At 39.9% G+C, this 20,122-nt stretch overlaps 1 protein-coding gene across 3 annotated transcripts in view; it reads right to left on the bottom strand.

The window, feature by feature from the left end:
• Positions 1-20,122, bottom strand: part of FHOD3 (formin homology 2 domain containing 3) — a 457,851-nt gene that overhangs the window by 174,617 nt on the left and 263,112 nt on the right. For all 3 annotated transcript variants that reach the window (XM_058557016.1, XM_058557014.1, XM_058557015.1), the window contains exon 6: positions 11,279-11,373. In XM_058557016.1, coding sequence (XP_058412999.1) covers positions 11,279-11,373 — 95 coding nt within the window. The remainder of the gene's footprint in view (positions 1-11,278; positions 11,374-20,122) is intronic.

Genomic DNA, 20,122 nt, shown 5'->3' with positions numbered 1-20,122 from the left:
GGAATAAAAGCCAGTTTCGCAATAATTTTGCACTTAAAAGCAAACTGGAACTCCCTTCATGTTTTATTGTGCTTAGGGAAACCCAAGAACTATACTTAGCAGGTCAAATATGCTGCTTATTAAGTAGAAATAAAAGAATTTCAAAAAATCTCCAAATTCCTACTCCTCTTCTAAAAATTCAACAACCATAAAAAGAAAACAATTTCCAAACCTCAGGATTTAAATTACAAAGGAGGTTAGAAAAACATGTTTCATTCTATTTGTTTCATTTTCCACTAAAAAAGCATAAGTATGTTATAGAAGTGGATGCTAGTTATTAAAACTGAATTAGAAATTCGTAAGATAACTTGATCTATAAAGCCTTGTTGCATCGTTTTCAAGCTTACCAGAACTAAGAATACACTGAGTATTTTAACCACAACAAAAAAATTCAAGTGACTTAAAATACTTATCTTTAAGAACATCTCAATTAAACACTTTATTCCAATGACATATACCTTAAGCTCAGAATTCCTGAGCAAGAGGCTCAGAATGGGCCCTAAAGCCTTTGTAACTGGTTATCAAACAGTCCAATGGATACCTCAGACTCTGAATGTCTCCCCTTCCAAGAGTCTGTCTGCAAAATGAGGCGAGTGTAATCAGAAATAAAGTATGGGCCCAAATATATGACCTGAGTACAGAAATCTGGGCCTTGGCTTTCAAGTGTCGGTGCAGGAGGATTGTGGACACCAGGGTTGGCACATCTGCCAGGACAGGAAGTCACCTGCACCAAATCCATGTGCTCTGGTCTCAGGGCCTGATGGCCAACCTGCTTATGACCCGATGCAATTTGCAGAAAGGGAACCAACTTTGTAAGCAATGTAGTAGCCAAGTGTGAGGAAGGAAGTCCCTTAAGTTTTTACTAGTTAATGAATAGGAAATCTTACAGAATGTAAAATACAGCAGACTATTCAAAAATAATTAAAATAAATGCCAAAATAATAAATAATGCTACAAATGAACATTTTCTTTTTATTAAGATAAAATTCTGGGGCTTAGCTGGAGGTTTCTTTAAGGTATAACAGCTAAAAGAAGACAAGACCAGAAAATATCCACTTTGCTAACTTTCCCTTAAGATACTCAACTTAATTATGAAGAGTTAGTTGATAACGGTAACATAAATCCACTCTGTTATTGTTAACTAAGGAATACCAAAAACCCTGTACTGAAATACTGTCTTAAGGAACACATTGATAGTATTTACAAAATGAAGGAGGGAAATCAATAAGGTTGAGTACTTCTCCAGTTAACGACATCTCCATTTTCAGATGCAAAAACTCATGTTCTAAGAGGCTATGTAACTTGTCTCACAGATAATTTCTGGAGGAAGTCACAGAAAAACACAGGCCAATCTGATTCTTTCTATTATACTATGGGGAACCTCATCCTTCCCTCTGGTGCAAAGACTTAAGCCTTGGGGAAATGTGACAAATATTCTTTTCTGAGCAATAATGAAGGTTAAAGAACATTCTTTTTTTTTTTCTGGGAAAGATTCGTCCTGAGCTGACATCTGTTGCCAGTCTTCTTCTTCCCCCCACCCCAAAGCCCCAGAACATAGTTGTATATTCCAGTTGTAAGTCCTTCCAGTTCTTCTATGTGAGCCACCACCACAGTAGCCACATTAGCATGGTTCTGCACCCAGGAACTGAACCTGGGCCACCGAAGCAGAGCGCACCAAACTTTAACCACTAAGCCATCAGGGCTGGCCCTAGAGAATTTTCTTAAGTAAATACCAGCCCTGGAAACATGACAGTAGACAACAGCTTAACCTCAGGAATGGTGAATACACTGTTACGCAAGAGTTTGGCAGCCAGCTCACATCTCTTTAGAGTGGGTGGAGAAGGGCTGGCAGGTGAGTGCTGGCAGGCGAGTGCTGGCAGGCGGAGAGATGCTGCGGGGATGGGGGTTAGCAGCACTGGCAAAGGCAAACCTGAGCCTACAGGGCCATGCCAGGCCTGGCTCCCAGGAGCCTATGCTTCTTCAGGTCCTCCTGTCCATCCAACTCTCCGGGAACATCTCTTCCGGAGGAATAGCACACTGGCTACTCAGTATTTTTGCATCGCCCCAAAAGTTCTTCCATATTAGAACCACCTATTCCTACTCTGTCCAGCTGCCAGAACACAGCTGCTAGTCCTTGGCCACATGCCCTAATAGGGCAGAAGGGTCAAAGTCTCACCCCTGCTCCTGTTTCTCATGTTCACAGCGATCTTGTCTACATAAATTAGAAAGCTGCCATTCTGGTTTATCAACAAGCTTCTTGAGAGTTCCTACCACAAATCAGCTCCCTGAAGCTGATCATCTCAGAGTGGTTTGAAGAAGCTGCTGTTCTAGCCATATGGCTGGAGACCCATCCTGGACCATGGGGTCACCTCAGCATGCTGGCTCCTTTAAGGTCTGGCTTGAACCTCTAGTCTCTCCTGACATCCTCCTAAAACAATGACTAGTAAAACTTTTTTTTTTCTGTTTCTTCCACTGAGATTATCCTCATACAGGAGCATCTAAGAGATCAAGTAAGTGAGAGTTCATTTTCTGGGTGTTCATAGCCAAATAACCAGCAGAATGGCAATAGCCCTAAAGAGGAAGCTAGCTCTTTGTACCCACAATATCTCTAACACAAACACTACTTGAACATGCCATTAGAATTTGTGGAATACTGAAAATTTTACCTAAACACTGATAAACATGGAAAAAATTCAAACACAACTTCATTCACTAAATATGTTTTCATGAAATTAGAAACAAAGCAGCTCTTTAAATATAGCACAGAATCAGTAATAATTTGATTTAACAATATGAGAAAAGTCAAATGAATTATAGCACATTTCTATGACTGGTATGTAGGCATTAAATATTATGTTTTTAAAATATTAAAATAAAATAGGAAAATGCCTATAATATGTTTAGAGTTAACTAGGTAAGAAAAATTCAAAGAAAAATCAGAAGGAAATGTACAAAGTTAATCTTTATGTAGTAGCATTTCAGGTGATTTTTACGGTTTTTGTATTTCTAAAGTATTATACAAAGAGAGTATACTACTCTTATAATCATGAAAAATTCAGTGAAAGTTTTAAAAGGTTATTTTTAATATCAAAGTTCCATATTACACCAATAAACTTTAGCTATGTTTTTTCTTCAGTCTGTTATCATTAACTGCATCATGAAAGTTAGCTTTAATCTAAATTTCTATTAATAAAATATGTATTAATTCAAGTAATTTGGAAGGATTAAACACAAAAATCCAATAATATTCATTGGTTGAGTAGACTTAACGGTATTTAACATAATTAAGTGTTTTCAAATCTACAAAATTGGACCTCTGGCTTCTGCTTAGAAAGCTGCAAAGAGTGTTGCTCCAAACCTAATAGTTAGAAAAAGCCAAATAATCATTAAAATCATAGCTTTTCTTGAGCCCATTAGAGAGCTGGGGTTTCAGGTCAATCAAGTAGCCTGAAATCTAAGGAGGGACAACTTTCCTTCCACCAAGAAAAGATGGGACACCAGCAATGGCCCACCTGAGGCAGAGTTGGGGAGGAAGATAGAGCCGCCATACCAAGTAGTGAGAAAAACTCAGATAATAGTTTTAACAAATTGCTAAAGGCCAAGCATGGGCTGCCATAAGAGTATGGAACCCCTGGGAACTATAGGCACAAAGGGATTTGGCATCCACTCACAGGTACTCTCAAATGACCTGCATGGCACTCATGAGGAATATGGGGGCCAGGGCTGGAAACCTAAGAAAGCCTCTCCATGGTGCAGGGCTGGGGATGCACAGCCAAATAAACAGGTACCACAGCAACAACTCCACAGGAGGAGGAGAACAGCCACCATACCACCTGGAAAGGCAGGAAACCACATCTAGAACCTTCTCCTGTATGAGACAAAACCCGTAAGCCACAAGGAAGTGCAGTAAATCTTATTGCCCCTGCAGCACAGGTGGTGTAGAAGAGAAAAGAACAAAACTCCATGCTCCTGGGGCTAGGGCAGGGGTAAGGGCAGAAAACCATTCTAAGCCCAGACCTTTAAAGGTCTCCTACTACTGAGGGAGGTACAGGATCACTGAGACAGCCCCACCCCAAGACCCAGGGACACTGACCCTGCTTAAGACCAATGCAGGACAAAGATGACAGAGAAATCCCACTCTGTCATCCCCAGGCTGCAAGCACCAAGCAAGAGCAGGTGACCACTAGAGCAGGAACATGGAGAGACCCTGTCTAAGGCTGAGACACATAGGAAAGGTCTAAAGCTGAGAGTGAAAAATAACATTGAGAAAAACCCTCTGGCAAACCAGCCCTCACCCTTAGCACAAGATAATGCTTTAAAGAACTTAGAAATTGATGGTGCACTGAAGATATGACAGCAACAACAAAACCCAAGCCCAGCTCCATGCATGAACAGACTTGACCACCTCTCCCCTTTAATAGCCTAACATTGGAGGATTGTCCATTCATAGGCATAAATACTACTTAGCTCACTCTATGCTGTCCTATACATGATGCCAAGCTTTCGACCAAAACATTACAAGATGCACAAAAAAGAAAGCCCCCAAATTCCCACCCCTGCTGTCAAGAAACAAGCAATCAACAGAGAACCAGACTCAGATTTGACTCAGTGTTGGAACTACATAATTCATAATGATTAATATGTTAAAGACTCTAGTGGAAAAGGTAGACAGCATGTATGAACAGATGAGAAACTTCAGCAGAGGAAAACTATAAGAAAGAATCAAATGGAAATGCTAGAAATAAAAAGCACAGTAAAAGAGAGGAAGAATGTTTCCTAAGTTCATCAGAAAGATTCAATGCAGCTGAGCAAAAAATCAGTTAACTTGATAAGTTACCGGAAATTGGCCAAAATGAAACATAATGAGGAAAAGAGAGTGAATAAAAGTTTTACCCATGAAAAACTTTTTTTTTTTATGTTCAGTCACTAGATACATTCTAAAGCCTAAAGCTTTCCTTTCCTGGACAGAAGCCAGATGCAAGAAAATCTAAATGAGCATCCTCTCGAAGGTAAAATGATTCTAAGGAAGGCACAATCTCTATTTTCTAACATGAAGATCTAAAGATGTATAGGTTAAAAACCTTGGGAAATTATGTACCTCAAATGATAGTACATTTGATGCTCCTTTAGAGTGAGAACAGTAGCAGATAATTACACTTATCAAGATGGAAACTATATTTCATTTTTTACATTCGAATGTGTTAATTAAAGTAATCTTTCATAATACTACTAAGAATAACTGAGCATATTTGATGTTCTGAGAATTTATGATGGAGGCACTTCAAACAATGCAAAGATATAATTAGTAATCCTTAAGACAACAGGGAGAGAATAGAAGAGTTGCCAAAAGTTTATAAACAGTTAACTGTCCCAATTTTCAGAAAAGGATTAAAGATGAAATCCAAAAATAATATCCTCCACTTTACTAAACCCACTACTGATCCCTGGCAATATGCTCCAGAGGATTTTTGGATGAATGTCTCATGAGCACTTGGGAGAGAGGAAAACACCTGGGACCAGCAGTTTCCAGGTGAGCAGGTCCAAGCAAGCTGAGTGCATCTCCTTTTTTAAGAGGAGGTAGGAGGTTGGTGAACCTGTGGGAAAAGAGTTGTTAGCTCACAATACTGGGCACTTATGTGTAGGTACAATGCTCAGTGTTGTACATATTCTTCATTATTACTATCCCAATTTTATAGATTATCATCTCCATTTTATAAACCAAAAAATAATCCACCCAAAAGATCACACAGGTGTGTTTGACCCCAAAGCTCTGCACTTACCCCCACAAGCATTGTACTTGGACTTCGAGAAGGCCCTGTGAACTCAATGAAGAAACAAGGCTGGATGATCACAGAGTTACATGCCTTCCCACTAACTGAGCCAAAATGGTCCTAAATGCCCCGACTGACCAGTGTCAACCTGCAGGCTGCATTGGCTTACGCATTCCTTGTCTCTGCTGACATTTTCATCAATGACACAGAAGCTCTGCTTATTAAATTTATGTTCAATAAAACTAGGAATAACAGTTAACATGAGGAATGGCCAAAGCAAAATTCAAAATTATCTTGATGCTGGAACTCTGGCCTGAAATCAATGGGAAAAAACGCGAAGCCCTGCATTCAGGTGTAAAACAGTCAATCACAGAGATGCAGGATGGAAGAAAATGGCAAAGACGGATGTGTGAAGAAAACACCTGGGAGGTTTAGCAGATTATCGGTTTGCTTTGAGCCAGCACCCAGAGCTGCTGCCGAAAAGCCTAACGAATCAGAGGTGGGGTTTGTGAAAGAATGACATCATATGCCAAGAGGCTCCCATACTACTATTCTTTGTACTGGATGAAAAGAAAAGTTAGCAACCAGTATGATGAGGAATTGCAAATTATGTCCCCAAGGACTGTCTGTGGAAACCGTAGAGTTTAGCTTGGACAGGATGACATGATAATTGCCTTTAAATACTCAAAGAGCTTCCAGAGGAAGTGAATGTGTGTTGCTCCACAAAGCAGTGCACAGCGTCTGGTTAATGACAGAGAGGTGGATGCAGGTCCCAATAAGGAAGGCTTTCCACCAATTCCAGTGTCCAACAATGGCTGCTGGAGGGAAACAGTGCTCCCTCTGCCTCTAGAAGTATCAGGAATGTGGCTGGTGAATGTCAGGAACATCTCCAACAAGACTTTGTCGTCTCTTCAAGGCTATGATTCTATCATTTTATATCATGTAACTCAAAAATCATTTCAGATATCACCCACGTGGGTCATCTGAATGGATCACATAGCAGTGACATGCCAGTGACTCTGAGACCAAATGGCTCACTGAACCTCCTCTCACCCTCAACCAACCAGCACTTCCCAGAGCACCTGGCACCATGGAGGCCCCTGCTTAGCTCTCCTTGGGAACGTTACCTTCATCTCAAAACCAGTGTGTCAAAGCTTTCCTGCCAATGAAGCCCAATTTCCAACTTCCCTACTCCTGCCAGAGGCAATGCTGTATTCCTAGCTGCCCAGATTCAAAACTGTGATGCTATCTGTGATTCTTGCTTTTATTTTACCATGTCCAGAAACACAATCCTAGGAAGCTATCTCTCAAAATGTCTCCATATTTCCATTATTCTCTATTTTCGCTGCAACTCTTGGCCAGGCCTCATCATCTCACAGGTTTGATACTGTGGTAGCCCCCTAGCTTCCCATCCCTGCCAATTCCCTCCCCCCACCACTCTAGTCTACACACCATAAGTTACTTATCATCTTACTGCCCTAGAAACTTTCAGCAGCGGCCCCAGTGTGTGTGTGTGTGTGTGTGTGTGTGTGTGTGTGTGTGTGTGTGTGTGTGTGAGTGAGAGAGAGAGAGAGAAAGAGAAAGAGAAAGAGAGAGAGAGAGAGAGAAGGGGGAGCACAGGCTCCCTAATGTGTATGAGTGAGTGAGAGTGTGTGTGTGTGTGTGTGTGTGTGTGTGTGTGTGTGTGTGTGTGTGTGTGTGAGAAAAGGGGGCTGTGGCCAGGGCTCCCCTCTGTTCAGGTTTAGTAGCTGGGGCTGGATGGGAGTAGGGAGGCATGACCATCCCCACACAATACAAAAACAGTCTGGAGATCTGTGATCAGCAACCTGGAGCACAGCTGGAAGAATTAGATTCCATGCGGCTGACAGAAAAATATCCCTCAAAACGAGAGAGCAGGTGAGCCAAGGTGGACAGCACTGCAGAGAGGGCAGATTCCATGACTGAGTCAGGAGGTGTCCCTGGAGAACCCCAAGGAGAAGGGGCGTCGCTAGTCACACGGCCCCTGGGGCCTCCCTATGGGCCAGAAGGGGATCCATACAGAGACCGCGAGATAGGCTTTCTGATTAGGGTGACGGAAGGCCATGCTGTACAAGCTGAATCACCTTACCTCAATTAATTACACTTCCAGATGTATGAAGAGAAAAAAGTCCATACCGTGTGAGAAGTTATGGGATGGACATCTGCTTCTTACCTCTGACTGGGGAGTTTAAAGATGGGCTTTTGTAAATAGAATGAAACACTTTATTGAAAACACTTTTTTCTTTCTTCTAAAAAGTAATTATTTGGCTGCAAATGCATCATTTTCTCCTCTGGCTATGAGTCTCAAATATCTGCAAATATGCATTGCATAATGACACTCTGGCAGGCTGCAAAAATCGTGTCTTATTGCCTTTCATGGAAGGAAAAGGAAGAATTATGAAAACAGAACAACAAGGTTTCTCTAACCCAGGATTTCATTTATCAACTCTGTGCCTATTTAAGGAAAAAACAACAGGATTTCAAGGTAAACTTTTTAGGTTCAGAGAAATCTGATTCTTAGCGGAAAGAAACGCTCAGGACTCCTGACTTTCCTGATTTCTTAATTTGAACCGCAAAAACTCTCATATCTGTATTGTCCCATCTGGATGTTTAAAAAAGGGACAGATGCTTCCTTCTCAAAACCTAAGGGTTTTAGGTTAGTGCGTCCATCATTCTTCTCGCAGATTTCTTATGATCCAGACATGCGGTGAGGGGGATGTATTAGGGGACACTGTATTGGTCTTGTAAATAAGAAGTGATCTCATTAGAATTACACTGAAAGTAAACTTGGTGGCTGCTGCTGTTGTTAAGTTCCAGCCAGTAGCCTGGAACCAAGCACACCTTGCAGGGCCCTCGGAGACCTTTCTCTGACAGTACAATGAGTGGACATGGGCTGCGGGCATTACCCATGGTGTCCTTTCTAATAACCCTGTAAGCTCCAAAGCTTAGGTTGGCCCTTGGTTCTATTTTCTTGTCCTCATGGTGACCAGCCCAGTGTTGAACACAGGAGCCAGAGACTATTATGGTTCTTTCTTTGGGAAAATGAAAGATGGAGAAAGAAGCCAGCCCTGATCCAGTGCTGATGCCCCAAGTGGCTGGGGAGGAGGCAAACGCCCCAGCACAGACAGAGGCTCCAGGAGAGATGCCCAGGGTCCTGAGCACTGCGTTGCTGCACAGGGAAAGGAGGCTGGGGAAGCATAGTCTCTACGAATTCGTTCTTGATGACTTTTAATTTCATGCTTTCTCCATGATATTTAGAAATGCAATAAGGATTTTCCTGTCTGTTCCTTTTTGGTTGTTTGTTTCCCTTACAGAAAGATTCCAAAGCAAAACCGACAGGATGCTGTTGCAACACCAAAGGCTCTGAGCCTTCCTCCTGCCTACTGAGCAGAGAGATGCATTTCTGTTAGGCCTGTTTCCCTTTTCTCATCTTCTCTCTTTCTTTTCCTCTCCCACGGTCTCTCCTCTCACTTTGTGCCATCTCCCCTCTTCCCTTCTTTGTGCCTTTTCTCTCTGTATCTTCTTTTCCCTCTCCCACCCCACCACCGGATCTTGCCCTCCCCCCATTCCCTTTCTGATGATGAGCTAAGACTGTAAGCATGCTAGGTTTTATTTCCCTTTAGAAATAGGTCTGGTTGTAGGTGTTTTATCATGACCATAATAAAGGTATAAAGATTCCTTTATTCAGCTGCGACATGTACCAAAAGTCAGTTTTTATAGCAAAATCTCCTCCCATCTCCCTAGTTTTTGGGGTCCTTAAGACCATCCAGAGAGCCTTGGGAGGGAACAGCTTCCAAATGAACGTAAGTTGGGGAGGGCCTCTGATAGAAAGAAGGAAAAAACAGAAAACACTGAAACAGGATATGAGATATAAAGCTTCCCTCAGCCTGGCTAAGTCAACGTAGTAGGCCCAGCATTTCACTTAGCTTCAAAGGTCACCTACAGCAGTGTGAAAATAGCCATTTCCATTTTCCATAAAAAATGAAGCCAAATTAAAAAAAAAAAAAGAAGGAAAGATTTTCAGTCTTCCGAGAGACACCATGGCTGTTTCTATTATGAAATGGGGAAAAAATTCCATCATCAATAATACCGAGACAAGGAAAATTGAGAGGACGACGTAAGGGTCAACCAAGGACCTGGGGCCCAAAGGCTATTGCACACCAGTGCCGTCCACAGAGAAAAGGCCCTCCCACCCACACAAGGCACAATCACCAGGGCTCTGGAAGTCTGAAAGGAGGATACAGCCTCAAACTAGATCTGTTCTTGTCACAAAGTCAAATCAGGGCCGAGCGCTCCTGAAGTACAGTAGAGGCCCTGGGAAGCAGGTTATGCAAGAGGCAAGGCCAAGGGATGTGACTCACCTCCAGGAGCGTGATGCTCATGCACTCCAGCTTTGGGAGGCTCGCCAAAGTGGGCGTAGCAGTGAATACAGGGGTCAGCAGCAGTCTGGGCTGACCGCCTGCTCTTCCTGCAGAGACCCTGGAAAGCTGCGACCCGCTTAAGTCAGGTTCAAATTGCCCACCCAGGTCCTCTAGACTGTCCTCTGCCTGACCCTGTGACCCACTACAGTCACTCTGATCTCCTCCATGAGGCCCCGCCCCACCTTCACCCCAACAGCTGAGCACATGCCAACCTGGGTTCATGTGCACTGCTCAGGACAGGATCTCTTCTTACTCCTTCTTCCAAATCGCCCCTCCAGCTAGGTCCCTCATGGCCCCACCTGAGAATCCAGAAAGAACCACCCAGGGCCTCGCCCAGCTTCTGGCACACCTCAAGTGATGGAGTGGATCTGCTTCCTTGGGGCAGCACTTCCAGAGTATGGGGACCTCACAACCAAGGCATGGCTGGGCGGACATGTGCCAAAGTCCATGGGGGAATTTAGACAGATTCTCCTAACCAAGCACTAGTTCCTCAACAACAAACCGGGGATAATATTATCGATCTTACAGTGGTCTCATGGGAATTAAAGGAGTTAATGCTTATAAAGCACCCACTACGTTGCCTGGTAAATCTTTAACAAATATTGGTTCCCTTTATAATTGATGATAGAATTGAAAGGCACTCTCGAATTCTTTCGTCTATATATAGGAATATGCATATGTACAATATATAAATACGTACTTAAGTAACCAATTATATACAAACATGAAACACAGCAGGTAAGATTGATACCATATCTATGATATGATGTTTTAATTAAACATTAAAAACAAGAGGTGCTGAAAGCATTTGATTAAAGCTTAAAAGAAAAAATAAAAATGCATGAAAAATTCATAAGCTCTTGGCAATCTGAGTATTTTTTAAAATCTATAAAATAATAGTCCTCATTTGTGCTGTGACAAGGCTGGAACAAACAAGATTTCTTTCTACAAAACAATCTCAAAGAGGGTAACAAAAAGAAAGGTGTATGATACACAAACTGAAGAAAATGTCCAACTGTGACCTCTTACCTTTGACCCAATGAGAGTGTACAGCCACTGAATGGTTTCATTGTGGTTTATTACTCCATTCATTCCATCCACATACAACATAATTTGGCCCAAAGCTACAGAAAAGAAGAGAAAAAGAAGCAAAGAGACATTATAGTTTTATATGTAAATATAATCTTCAATGATCATAACGTCGATTAAGATTTCCATACCTTAAGTACATAGTGTGTTAAGAACCAAATCTGAAGAGAACTCCTAAACTCTGAAATTAGCGAAATCTCATTTCAGAGCGAGAGTGTTGACCACAGCAGAAGAAACAAGGGCTATTCCTGGAGTCTGGAAGATGCAATTAAGGCACCAAATCCAATGACTGCTGTTTCTGTGTGCCTTGATGTATAAATGCATGTTTTTACGGTTCTATATCCGTGTGTAGTCCCAGACGCAGCCAAGACATCCATGAGACTCTGTCTGGGCTGTGGCCTCCTGCTGGGGCCAAGAGGACAGATGAAGCTTCCAAAAGCAACCTACCTAGTGCCTCAGCCAGTGGTCAGGCAGGTCTCAGATTCTGTGGAACTGCTCTGAGCTAATACAATTTTAATTCTCTAGGTAAGGGATAAATAGGTATTTAAATATTATTTGTAATTCCTTTCGAAGATTTTCAGGTTAAAAAAAAGTCAGAAAACATGAAAACAATTATTTGCCAGACATCAAGTCATAAATTCTTAGAGACGATACAGTCACCACATATTGTCACTGTTCATCAAAAAGAAAATACATTGTCATTGTATTTTTTGTCATTATCTTTTTTTTAAAAACAAGGTAACTATATTTTTTCAGCTCCTTTACAGTATCAGAATAATTTGGACTCTAGATAATGAACAGAAGTTACATACTCTAAATAAGTAGGCTTCCTAAAGTCACGTCTGACCTCCTAAACCTTATTTCACCCATAATTAATTGGCATGGCAGACATTTTTAGGCAGTACTTTTTTCCCCTGGTAACAGTAGGACATCTCATTGTAGAAAGCTGGAAAATACAGAAGAGTGAAGTGAAAATAATTCATAATCCCATAATTTAAGATAATCATTCTTAATACATTGTATATAAGAAATATATTTTCTTATATTCTTTCTTTTATGCATTATACACAAAAGCTTATACGTAGGTTGTAGTAACAGTCTACATAAAATGGTGTTGATTGAAAAGAGCAAAACACAAAATAGTGAGTATACACTAATTCCAAGCACACAAATATATGTGGGATGTTAGAAAACCCATTATTAACGTATCCAGCAAAAGATCCAATGACAAAAGCACATGATCATTCTGAGAGAAATTATGCTCCTAAATGCGTAAAAACTGAAAATTTTAAAAATTTAACTGAACAATAAACAGTATATTTTTGGAAATAACAGATTCATATTCTACTTAATGGGGAAACACTGGAGATAGTGCTATGAAAATCAGGAATAATTAAAAAGTGATGCCCAGTAATTCCATAACACTGCTAGAGAATTTCAGGCAAATTTAATAAGACATGAAAAATAATGAGAAGTAGGATATTTAGAAATGAATGCATAATATTATCATTATTTGCAGTAATATTATAGAACAAATAAAAAAATCCATCTACAGAATTTATAATGAAGAGATCATAGTTACAACCACGTTCTCATCTTAAGATTAAGTTTTCTCATCTTAAGAAAACAATTGAAATTTGATATAAGAATATAGTACTAGGGGCCGGCCCCGTGGTGTAGCGGCTAAGTGCGTGCGCTCCACTGCTGGCAGCCCGGGTTCGGATCCCGGGCGCGCACTGATGCACCGCTTGTCAGGTCATGCTGTGGTGGAGTGCCATATAAAGTGGAGGAAGATAGGCACAGATGTTAGCCCAGGGCCAGTCTTCCTCAGACAAAAAAAAAAAAAAGAGGAAGATTGGCATGGATGTTAGCTCAGGGCTGATCTTCCTCACCAAAAAAAAAAAAATGAATATAATACTAGATAAATGGACATATGATAAAGGATTAAATGATTTATTGTATAAAAAAATTATACAAATTGATAAGAAAATAGTAAATGCCAATAGAAAAAAGTCAAAAGCATATCGTGAAAGAAACAACAAGTTGGTTTATGGTAACACAAAGTTGTTCATTCTCACTATAATAAAAACTGCAAATTAAAACAATAATGAGGTAGCATTTTCACTTAAATTGTCAAAGGAATTTTAAAAAGAAATGATCAGGTATCAAACGCTAGGAGGGGTTAAACAAGTAACTTCATACATTACTGGTGGCAGGGCAAATTGGTACAGATCCTGCAATAAGGCTATTTGGTGCTGTTATTGTTCTTTAAATAGTTACCATGTCTTTAATGCCTGTGTGCCAAGCTCTGAGAAGGGACTTTATATGTGTTATGAATACAGCAGCCCTGTGCAGTGGGTATTATTACTTCCATCTGACAGAGGAAATAACTGAGGCTCTGAAAAGTGATGGAATGTGCCCCAAACCCATCACTACCAAGTGACAGGCCCACCTCCAGCCAGTGTGGAGCCATAGCTCCATCATGTCTGTACTCAGAGCCTGAAAGTCCTCTCTTAGTTTTTCCCCAGTCATTGTGCTTTGACTATCCTACGGAAATAACTCGAAGTTAAAAAAAAAAAAAAAAATGATGAAGCAAAGATATTCACTGAAGTGTCATGTATGATATTAAAATATTATATCATTGTCCTAGAACTCAGCATGCACAGCAATTTACCAAAGCTATGTCTTAACCTATGTTTCTGATAAAATAATCAAGAAGTAGAAAATTATAAACCTCACATAATTCAATAAAACACTCAAATATTCATGCATAGAAGGAAAGGAAAATCCCTGAAATATTAAGCATTATGGTGGGTGTGTGTTCCTTGGATGTACTTTGTTCCCTGTTTTTTCTATTTCCCCAGCTTTTCACTATGAGCATCTATTACTTCTGTAATAGAAAAGTAAACAAATATGTAAAAAAGAATGAAATAAGATTGTATGACGTAAAGTGTCAGGTGCTTTTCTTGGTTTTTAGAATTTTTCACTAGCCCATCCCTCTCGGTGCACACCTCCCTCCTTCAGAAAGATACAGCCCCGACTTCAAGGAAGAGCTCTGAGAAATCAGCACATTTCACCCCATTTTCCTTTTTCCTGTTTCTTTCCTCCTCCCTCTCTCAAAACAAACTGTAAAGTCTCCAGGACAGGGGAGTTTGTACCACAGTCCTTTTCCCATTCCGCATTCCACTGTTGAAGAAGCAAACCCAGAGGCATATTTTAGTATCTTCTAAATCAGGTTCACGGTACGGGGGAGAGACAACCTAGACTCTTTAACCTCTGGAAGGTACATTCCTTGGAGGGGATCCTCCGCCCACGGCTGAAAAGCCAGGAATGACGGTCTCCACCCTAACTGTTCAGGGCTTCTGGTAACACAAAAGCCCAGGAAGCCAGGGCACTGCTACAAAAGGGGAAGGCAAAAGAAGATTTAAAAGCCAACTTGAATTTCTGAAAGTTTTCTCTCCATGATCTGTTTCCCTCCAAGATTCTACTAAGGAATCACATTGTAGGAAGTAAGTCACCAGGAAGTTCATGTCTAATGGAATTTAAGTTTCTGACCACACTTATTTGTCCTAATATTTTCGTACTCAAAAGCTGTACCACTACACCTTTTGCACCTTAGCTCTAATGCTAAAGCACTCTTTCCTGTAAAACCCAGTGCAGACACCAGATGGCGCTAAATAGATTCAAATAGGTTAATACAGCACTGATTCAACAGCAAAACACCGCCAAGCTAAACGCAGGCCTGTGAATAAAGCTCACGCAGAGAAAGAAAAAAAAAAAAAAAAGTAGATGGCTTGGGTCACCAGAGCCATGCAAATTAGTGATTTGCGTTTTCGAGGAGGATGAGAATGTCAGAACAGAGTGATGGGTAATAGCAAGGTCTAAAAAGATACTGCCCAGGGCATTTGTTGTTCTGCCACTCACGGAATTCACTCTAGGCATATTTATTAGCATTTCTGTGCTTCAGTTTCCTCACCTCAAAAATGAGATAGTAAGACTGTAGTACCTATTTTGCTGGGGTGTTTTAGGGATTGAGTTAGAACAGCGGCCGACTCACAGTACTTGTTCAATAAATGTTACTCATAAGAACTACCTCCTGCAGTCAAGTGTCAATTATCTACTGAACAGGAGCACACGGCGAACAAATCTGAAAGACGCGAAGAGGGGGAGGGAGACTTCTCGGCTAACCTCACTGGGCATTGGTCAGGAGATATGAGGGAAGAACTCCTTGCCCGACCCAAAGTCACAAAGAATTTCTCCTATGTTTTCTTCTAAAACTTTTATAGTTTTACTTTTTATATTGAGATATATGATGCATTTTGAGATACTTTTTGTATCAAGTATGAGGTTTAGATTGAGGTTTTTCTTCATGTAGATGTCCGATTGATCTAACACCATTTGTTAAAGACACTAGTCTGTCTTTATTTAATTGTTTCTGCAAATTTGCCAAAAATGAAGTGGCTGTGTTTGTGTGGGTCTATTTCTGGATTCTCTCTTCTGGTCCATTGATCTTTCTGCCAATACCACACTATCTTGATTACCATAGCTTTATAGTAAGTCTTAAAATCAGGTAATATGATTCCCACAATTTCATTCTTCTTTTTCAAAACTGTTTTGGCTATTCTTGTCCTCTGGCCATCTCAATTTTCGAAGCAGCTTGTCTAAATCTACAAAAAATCTTTCTGGAAGTATTATGGGAAATGCACTAAATCTATAGACAAATTTTGGGAGACGACATCTTTACTACGTAGAATCTTCTAATCCATGAATCTATTATGTCTATTAATTTAGATCTGATGGCTTTCATCAGTGTTTTGTAGTTTTTAACTAAATATCCTGTATACACTTTTTTGCTAAATTTATAAGTATTTCACATTTTTTGGAGCTATTGGAAATATTTTAAAAACTTTTCTATTCCCAACTATTTATTACAAGTATACAGAAATAAAAATAATTTTTATGGTCACTTTGTATCCTGTAACTTTGTTAAACTTATAAATTCTAGGATTTTTGTAGGTTTTGTTTCTGTGGATTCCCTGAGCTTTTCTACACAGACAATAATGCTATCGGTGACCAAGAACAATCTTATTTCTTCCTTCACAATCTATGTCCTCCATCCTTTTTCCCCTCTGCCTTATTGCACTGGTTAAGTATAAATGTTCAATAGGAGTGGTAAGAGTGGACACCCTTACCTGTTCTCAATATTAGGGGAAGGCATTTAGTCTTTCACCATTAATTAAGGTATTAGCTATAGGACTTTATATGGTGTCCTTTATCAAGGTGAAGAAGTTTCCCCCAATTTCTAGTTTGCTAAGAGTTTTTTTTTTTTAATCATAAATGGATGCTGAGTTTTGTCAAATGCTTTTTCTACATCAACTGATATTATCCGGTGGTTTTTCTTCAGACTGTTAATGTGGTGGGTTCCACAGAGTGAATTGCAAATACTGAACCAGGCCTGCATTCCCTCTTGGCCATGGTACATTATTCTTTTTACATATTGCTGGATTCGATTTGCTAATATTTTGCCGAGGATTTCTGCATCTTTGTTCGTGAGAGATAAGTGGTCCATAGTATCCTGTCTTTGTCTTGTTTCATATCATGGTAAGGCTGGCCTTATAAAATGAGTTGAGAAGCATTCCCTCCTCTTCTATTTTCTGGAAGAGAGTATGCAAAATTGGTTTTATTTTGTCTTTAAATGTTTGGTAGAATTCGCCAGGAAACCATCTCGGCCTGGAAATTCCTTTTTCAGAAGGTTGTTAACTGCAAATTAAATTTCTTTAATAGTCATAGTTAACAATACTTACAGTAATAGGGCAGTCAGGTTATCTTGGGTGAATTTTGGTAGTTTGTGGTTTTAAAGGAATTGGTCCTTTTCATCCAAAGCATCACTTTTATGCACTAAGAGTTGTTCACAGTATTCTCTTATTACTTATTTAATGTCTGGAGTCTGTCATGACAGCCCCTTTGCCATTCCAGATGTTGGCAATTAGTGTCTTGTCTTTTTCTTTGTCATTATTGCTTGTTGATTTTATTTTTCTTTTCAGAGAACTAGGTTTTTGTTCCACTGATTTCAACTCTATCAATTTCATTAATTTCTACACTTATTTTATTATTTCCTTCCTTCTATTTGCTTGGGTTTATTTTTCTTTCCTTATTCTAGTTGCTTAAGGTGGGTGTTTATATTATTGATTAGAGTACTTTCTTTTTTTCTAACATAAGCGTGTAATACTATAAATTTCCCTCCATGCATTGCTTCAACTGCATCCCACAAATTTTGATTTGTATTTTCATTTAGTTCAAAATATTTTCTAATTTCCATTTGAGAATTCTTCTTCAACATATGGATTATTTAAAAGCATGCTGTTTAATTTCCAAGTGTTTGGAGATATTCTTGTTATCCTTCTGTTATTGATTTCTAGTTTAATTTTATTATGGTCAGAAAACATATCATATGATTTCAATTCTTTTAAAATTGTTATTTTTTTATGATCCAGGATATGGTCATCTTGGTAAATGTTTTATGCATACTTGAAAAGACTGTATTCTGCTGTAGTTGGGTGGAGTGCTCTTAAAATGTCAATTAGAACTAGCTGTTGGATGGTGCTGTGCAGTTTCTCTGTAGCTTGCTGATTTTCAGTCTACCAGTTCTATTGATTACCAAAAGAGGAATGTTGAAGTTTCCAACTGTAACTGAGGATTTTCCATTTCTTATCTCAGTTCTTTCAGTTTTTGCTTCATGTATTTTGAAGCTCTATAGGTGTTCCATTTCTGGGAAAATTGACTCTCGTCATTATAATGTCCTTCTTTATCCCTTGCTATTTTATTTACTCTGAAGTCTACTTTCTCTAATGTTAATATAGCCTTCTTTTCATTAGTATTTGCATGGTATTTATTTCTGTATCCTTCTGATTTTAAAGCACCTATAGCATGATAATTAAAGTGGGTTTCTCATAGGCAGCATTCAGTTGGGTCTTGTTTTATGTATCCATTCTGATAACCTTTGTCTTTTAATTGCTATGTTTAGCCCGGTTACATTTAATATAATTATTGGTGCATCTGAATTTAGGTCTCTCATTTCCAATCCGTTACCAAGCCCATCTAGTGACCTTTTTATTTTGGTTATTTTATTTTTCATTTCTAAATTTTCCATTTGGTTCTTTTTATATCTTCTATTTCTTTGCTGAGACTTTTTATCTTTCTATTCATTTCAACAGTGCTCACCCTTGCTTTCTTTTTTATAACAGCTGCTTTAAAGAAATAGCATTTATTATAATAACTGCTTTAAAGTACTTGACAAATCCAGTATCAGTGTCACTTTGGCACTGTGGTCTGTTGATTTGTCTTTTCCCATGCAAGTTGAGATTTTCCTAGTTTATTGTATGCCAAGTAATTTGGCTTATATCCTAGGCATTTTGAAAATGATAAGACTCTGAGGTTTGTTTAAATATTACAAAAAATGTTGACATTTTTGTTTAAGCAGGAAATTAACCTGGTTCAGTTCAAGCCACAAGTTCTGACATGCCTTTTGTGGGTTGTGGTTCCAATGTGAGTTCAGTTTTCAAAGCCCTCACTGTGCCATTTGGATTAGTCCTGCGTGTGTACCACCCAGAGGCTGGTCTGGGACCCAGGCAGTGGGCTACCTTGTTGTTCAGTTCTCAAAGTCTTTGGCATGCTGTTTAGGGTCAGATTCATGCATGTACAATTTATGATGAGCCCAAAAGTTAGTAAAAATCTTTGCAGGTCGCTTTCCTGAGCTCCTTTCTTCGTTATCTCTCTGATACTTGTAGGCTCCCTGGGGCTCCCATTCTTAGTCCTTCAACCAGAGCTGGGCCATTATTTACCCTGCTCTCCCACTTACTTTCTGTGACTGGGCCCACATCTGGGGCCAAGCAGTGGGAGAACAGAGAGGGAAAAAATACAAAAGGAGTTCACTCCAACCCTTTTGTGACTACAATTCCTCTCAATCAAAGCAAAAGTTTATGCCTCTTTCCCTTGGAGTTTTAGGTGCCTGCAGTGGCCTGCTGTTCTCACATTATTATCACAGCTGTTCTCACCATGGGATCACCTGGGGGCAGGGGTCCAAGATAACAGAGAAAAGACTAAGAAACATGGGAGGCTTTTGCACTCGGAGAGTTTGGAGTCCCTTTTCCTCCTACTCAAGTTAGAAGTAGAAAGCTTCTTCTGAAACTCTCTCTGTCCACACCAATGTCCACTTCTGGGTTTCAGGATTTGAGTCCAGACCAGGGAACACCAGAATAAAAACATGAAAAGCACCATCACAATGTTATTTCAAATTCTAGTCTTCTTCCCCAATCTGCCTGCTACCATTTACTTTTCAGAGTCCTTGAATAGTCGCTCTATGTATTTTTTCCCAGGGTTATAGCTGCATTTAATGGGAGAGACAGGTTCATGTGTGCTTAACTCCATCTCACCCAGAACTCTCCCCTGCTCTGTTTTTAGAATAAGAACTCTAGCAGCAACGTGGAAGATAGCCTGGAGCAAGCAAGTCCTGCTGTGGGGGTCCACTCAGAACTTTGCCTCAACAGTCTAACCCCATGGTTTTCAATCCTTTCTGTCTTCTTCCTTCCACTCTCCTTTTTATTTTCCTTCTTTTCTCTTTATTTTCCTTTTATTTTTTAAGCTGGAGGCCTTTTACTCCAAGGAACTCTTAACAGAAATCCTAACATGGCCAGCAGATAACTCCAAGATGCTTTGCTGGAAACAGGACTGGTGGGTTTTAACTGCCCTTTCCCACATTAACACTTGACACTCCCCACCCTGCCT

The sequence above is a fragment of the Diceros bicornis genome, chromosome 16 (genome assembly GCF_020826845.1).
Source record: "Diceros bicornis minor isolate mBicDic1 chromosome 16, mDicBic1.mat.cur, whole genome shotgun sequence".
NCBI classification, from domain to species: domain Eukaryota; kingdom Metazoa; phylum Chordata; class Mammalia; order Perissodactyla; family Rhinocerotidae; genus Diceros; species Diceros bicornis.
The sequence above is the reverse complement of the archived record's forward strand: the minus strand, read 5'-3'. Positions and strand labels throughout refer to the sequence as shown.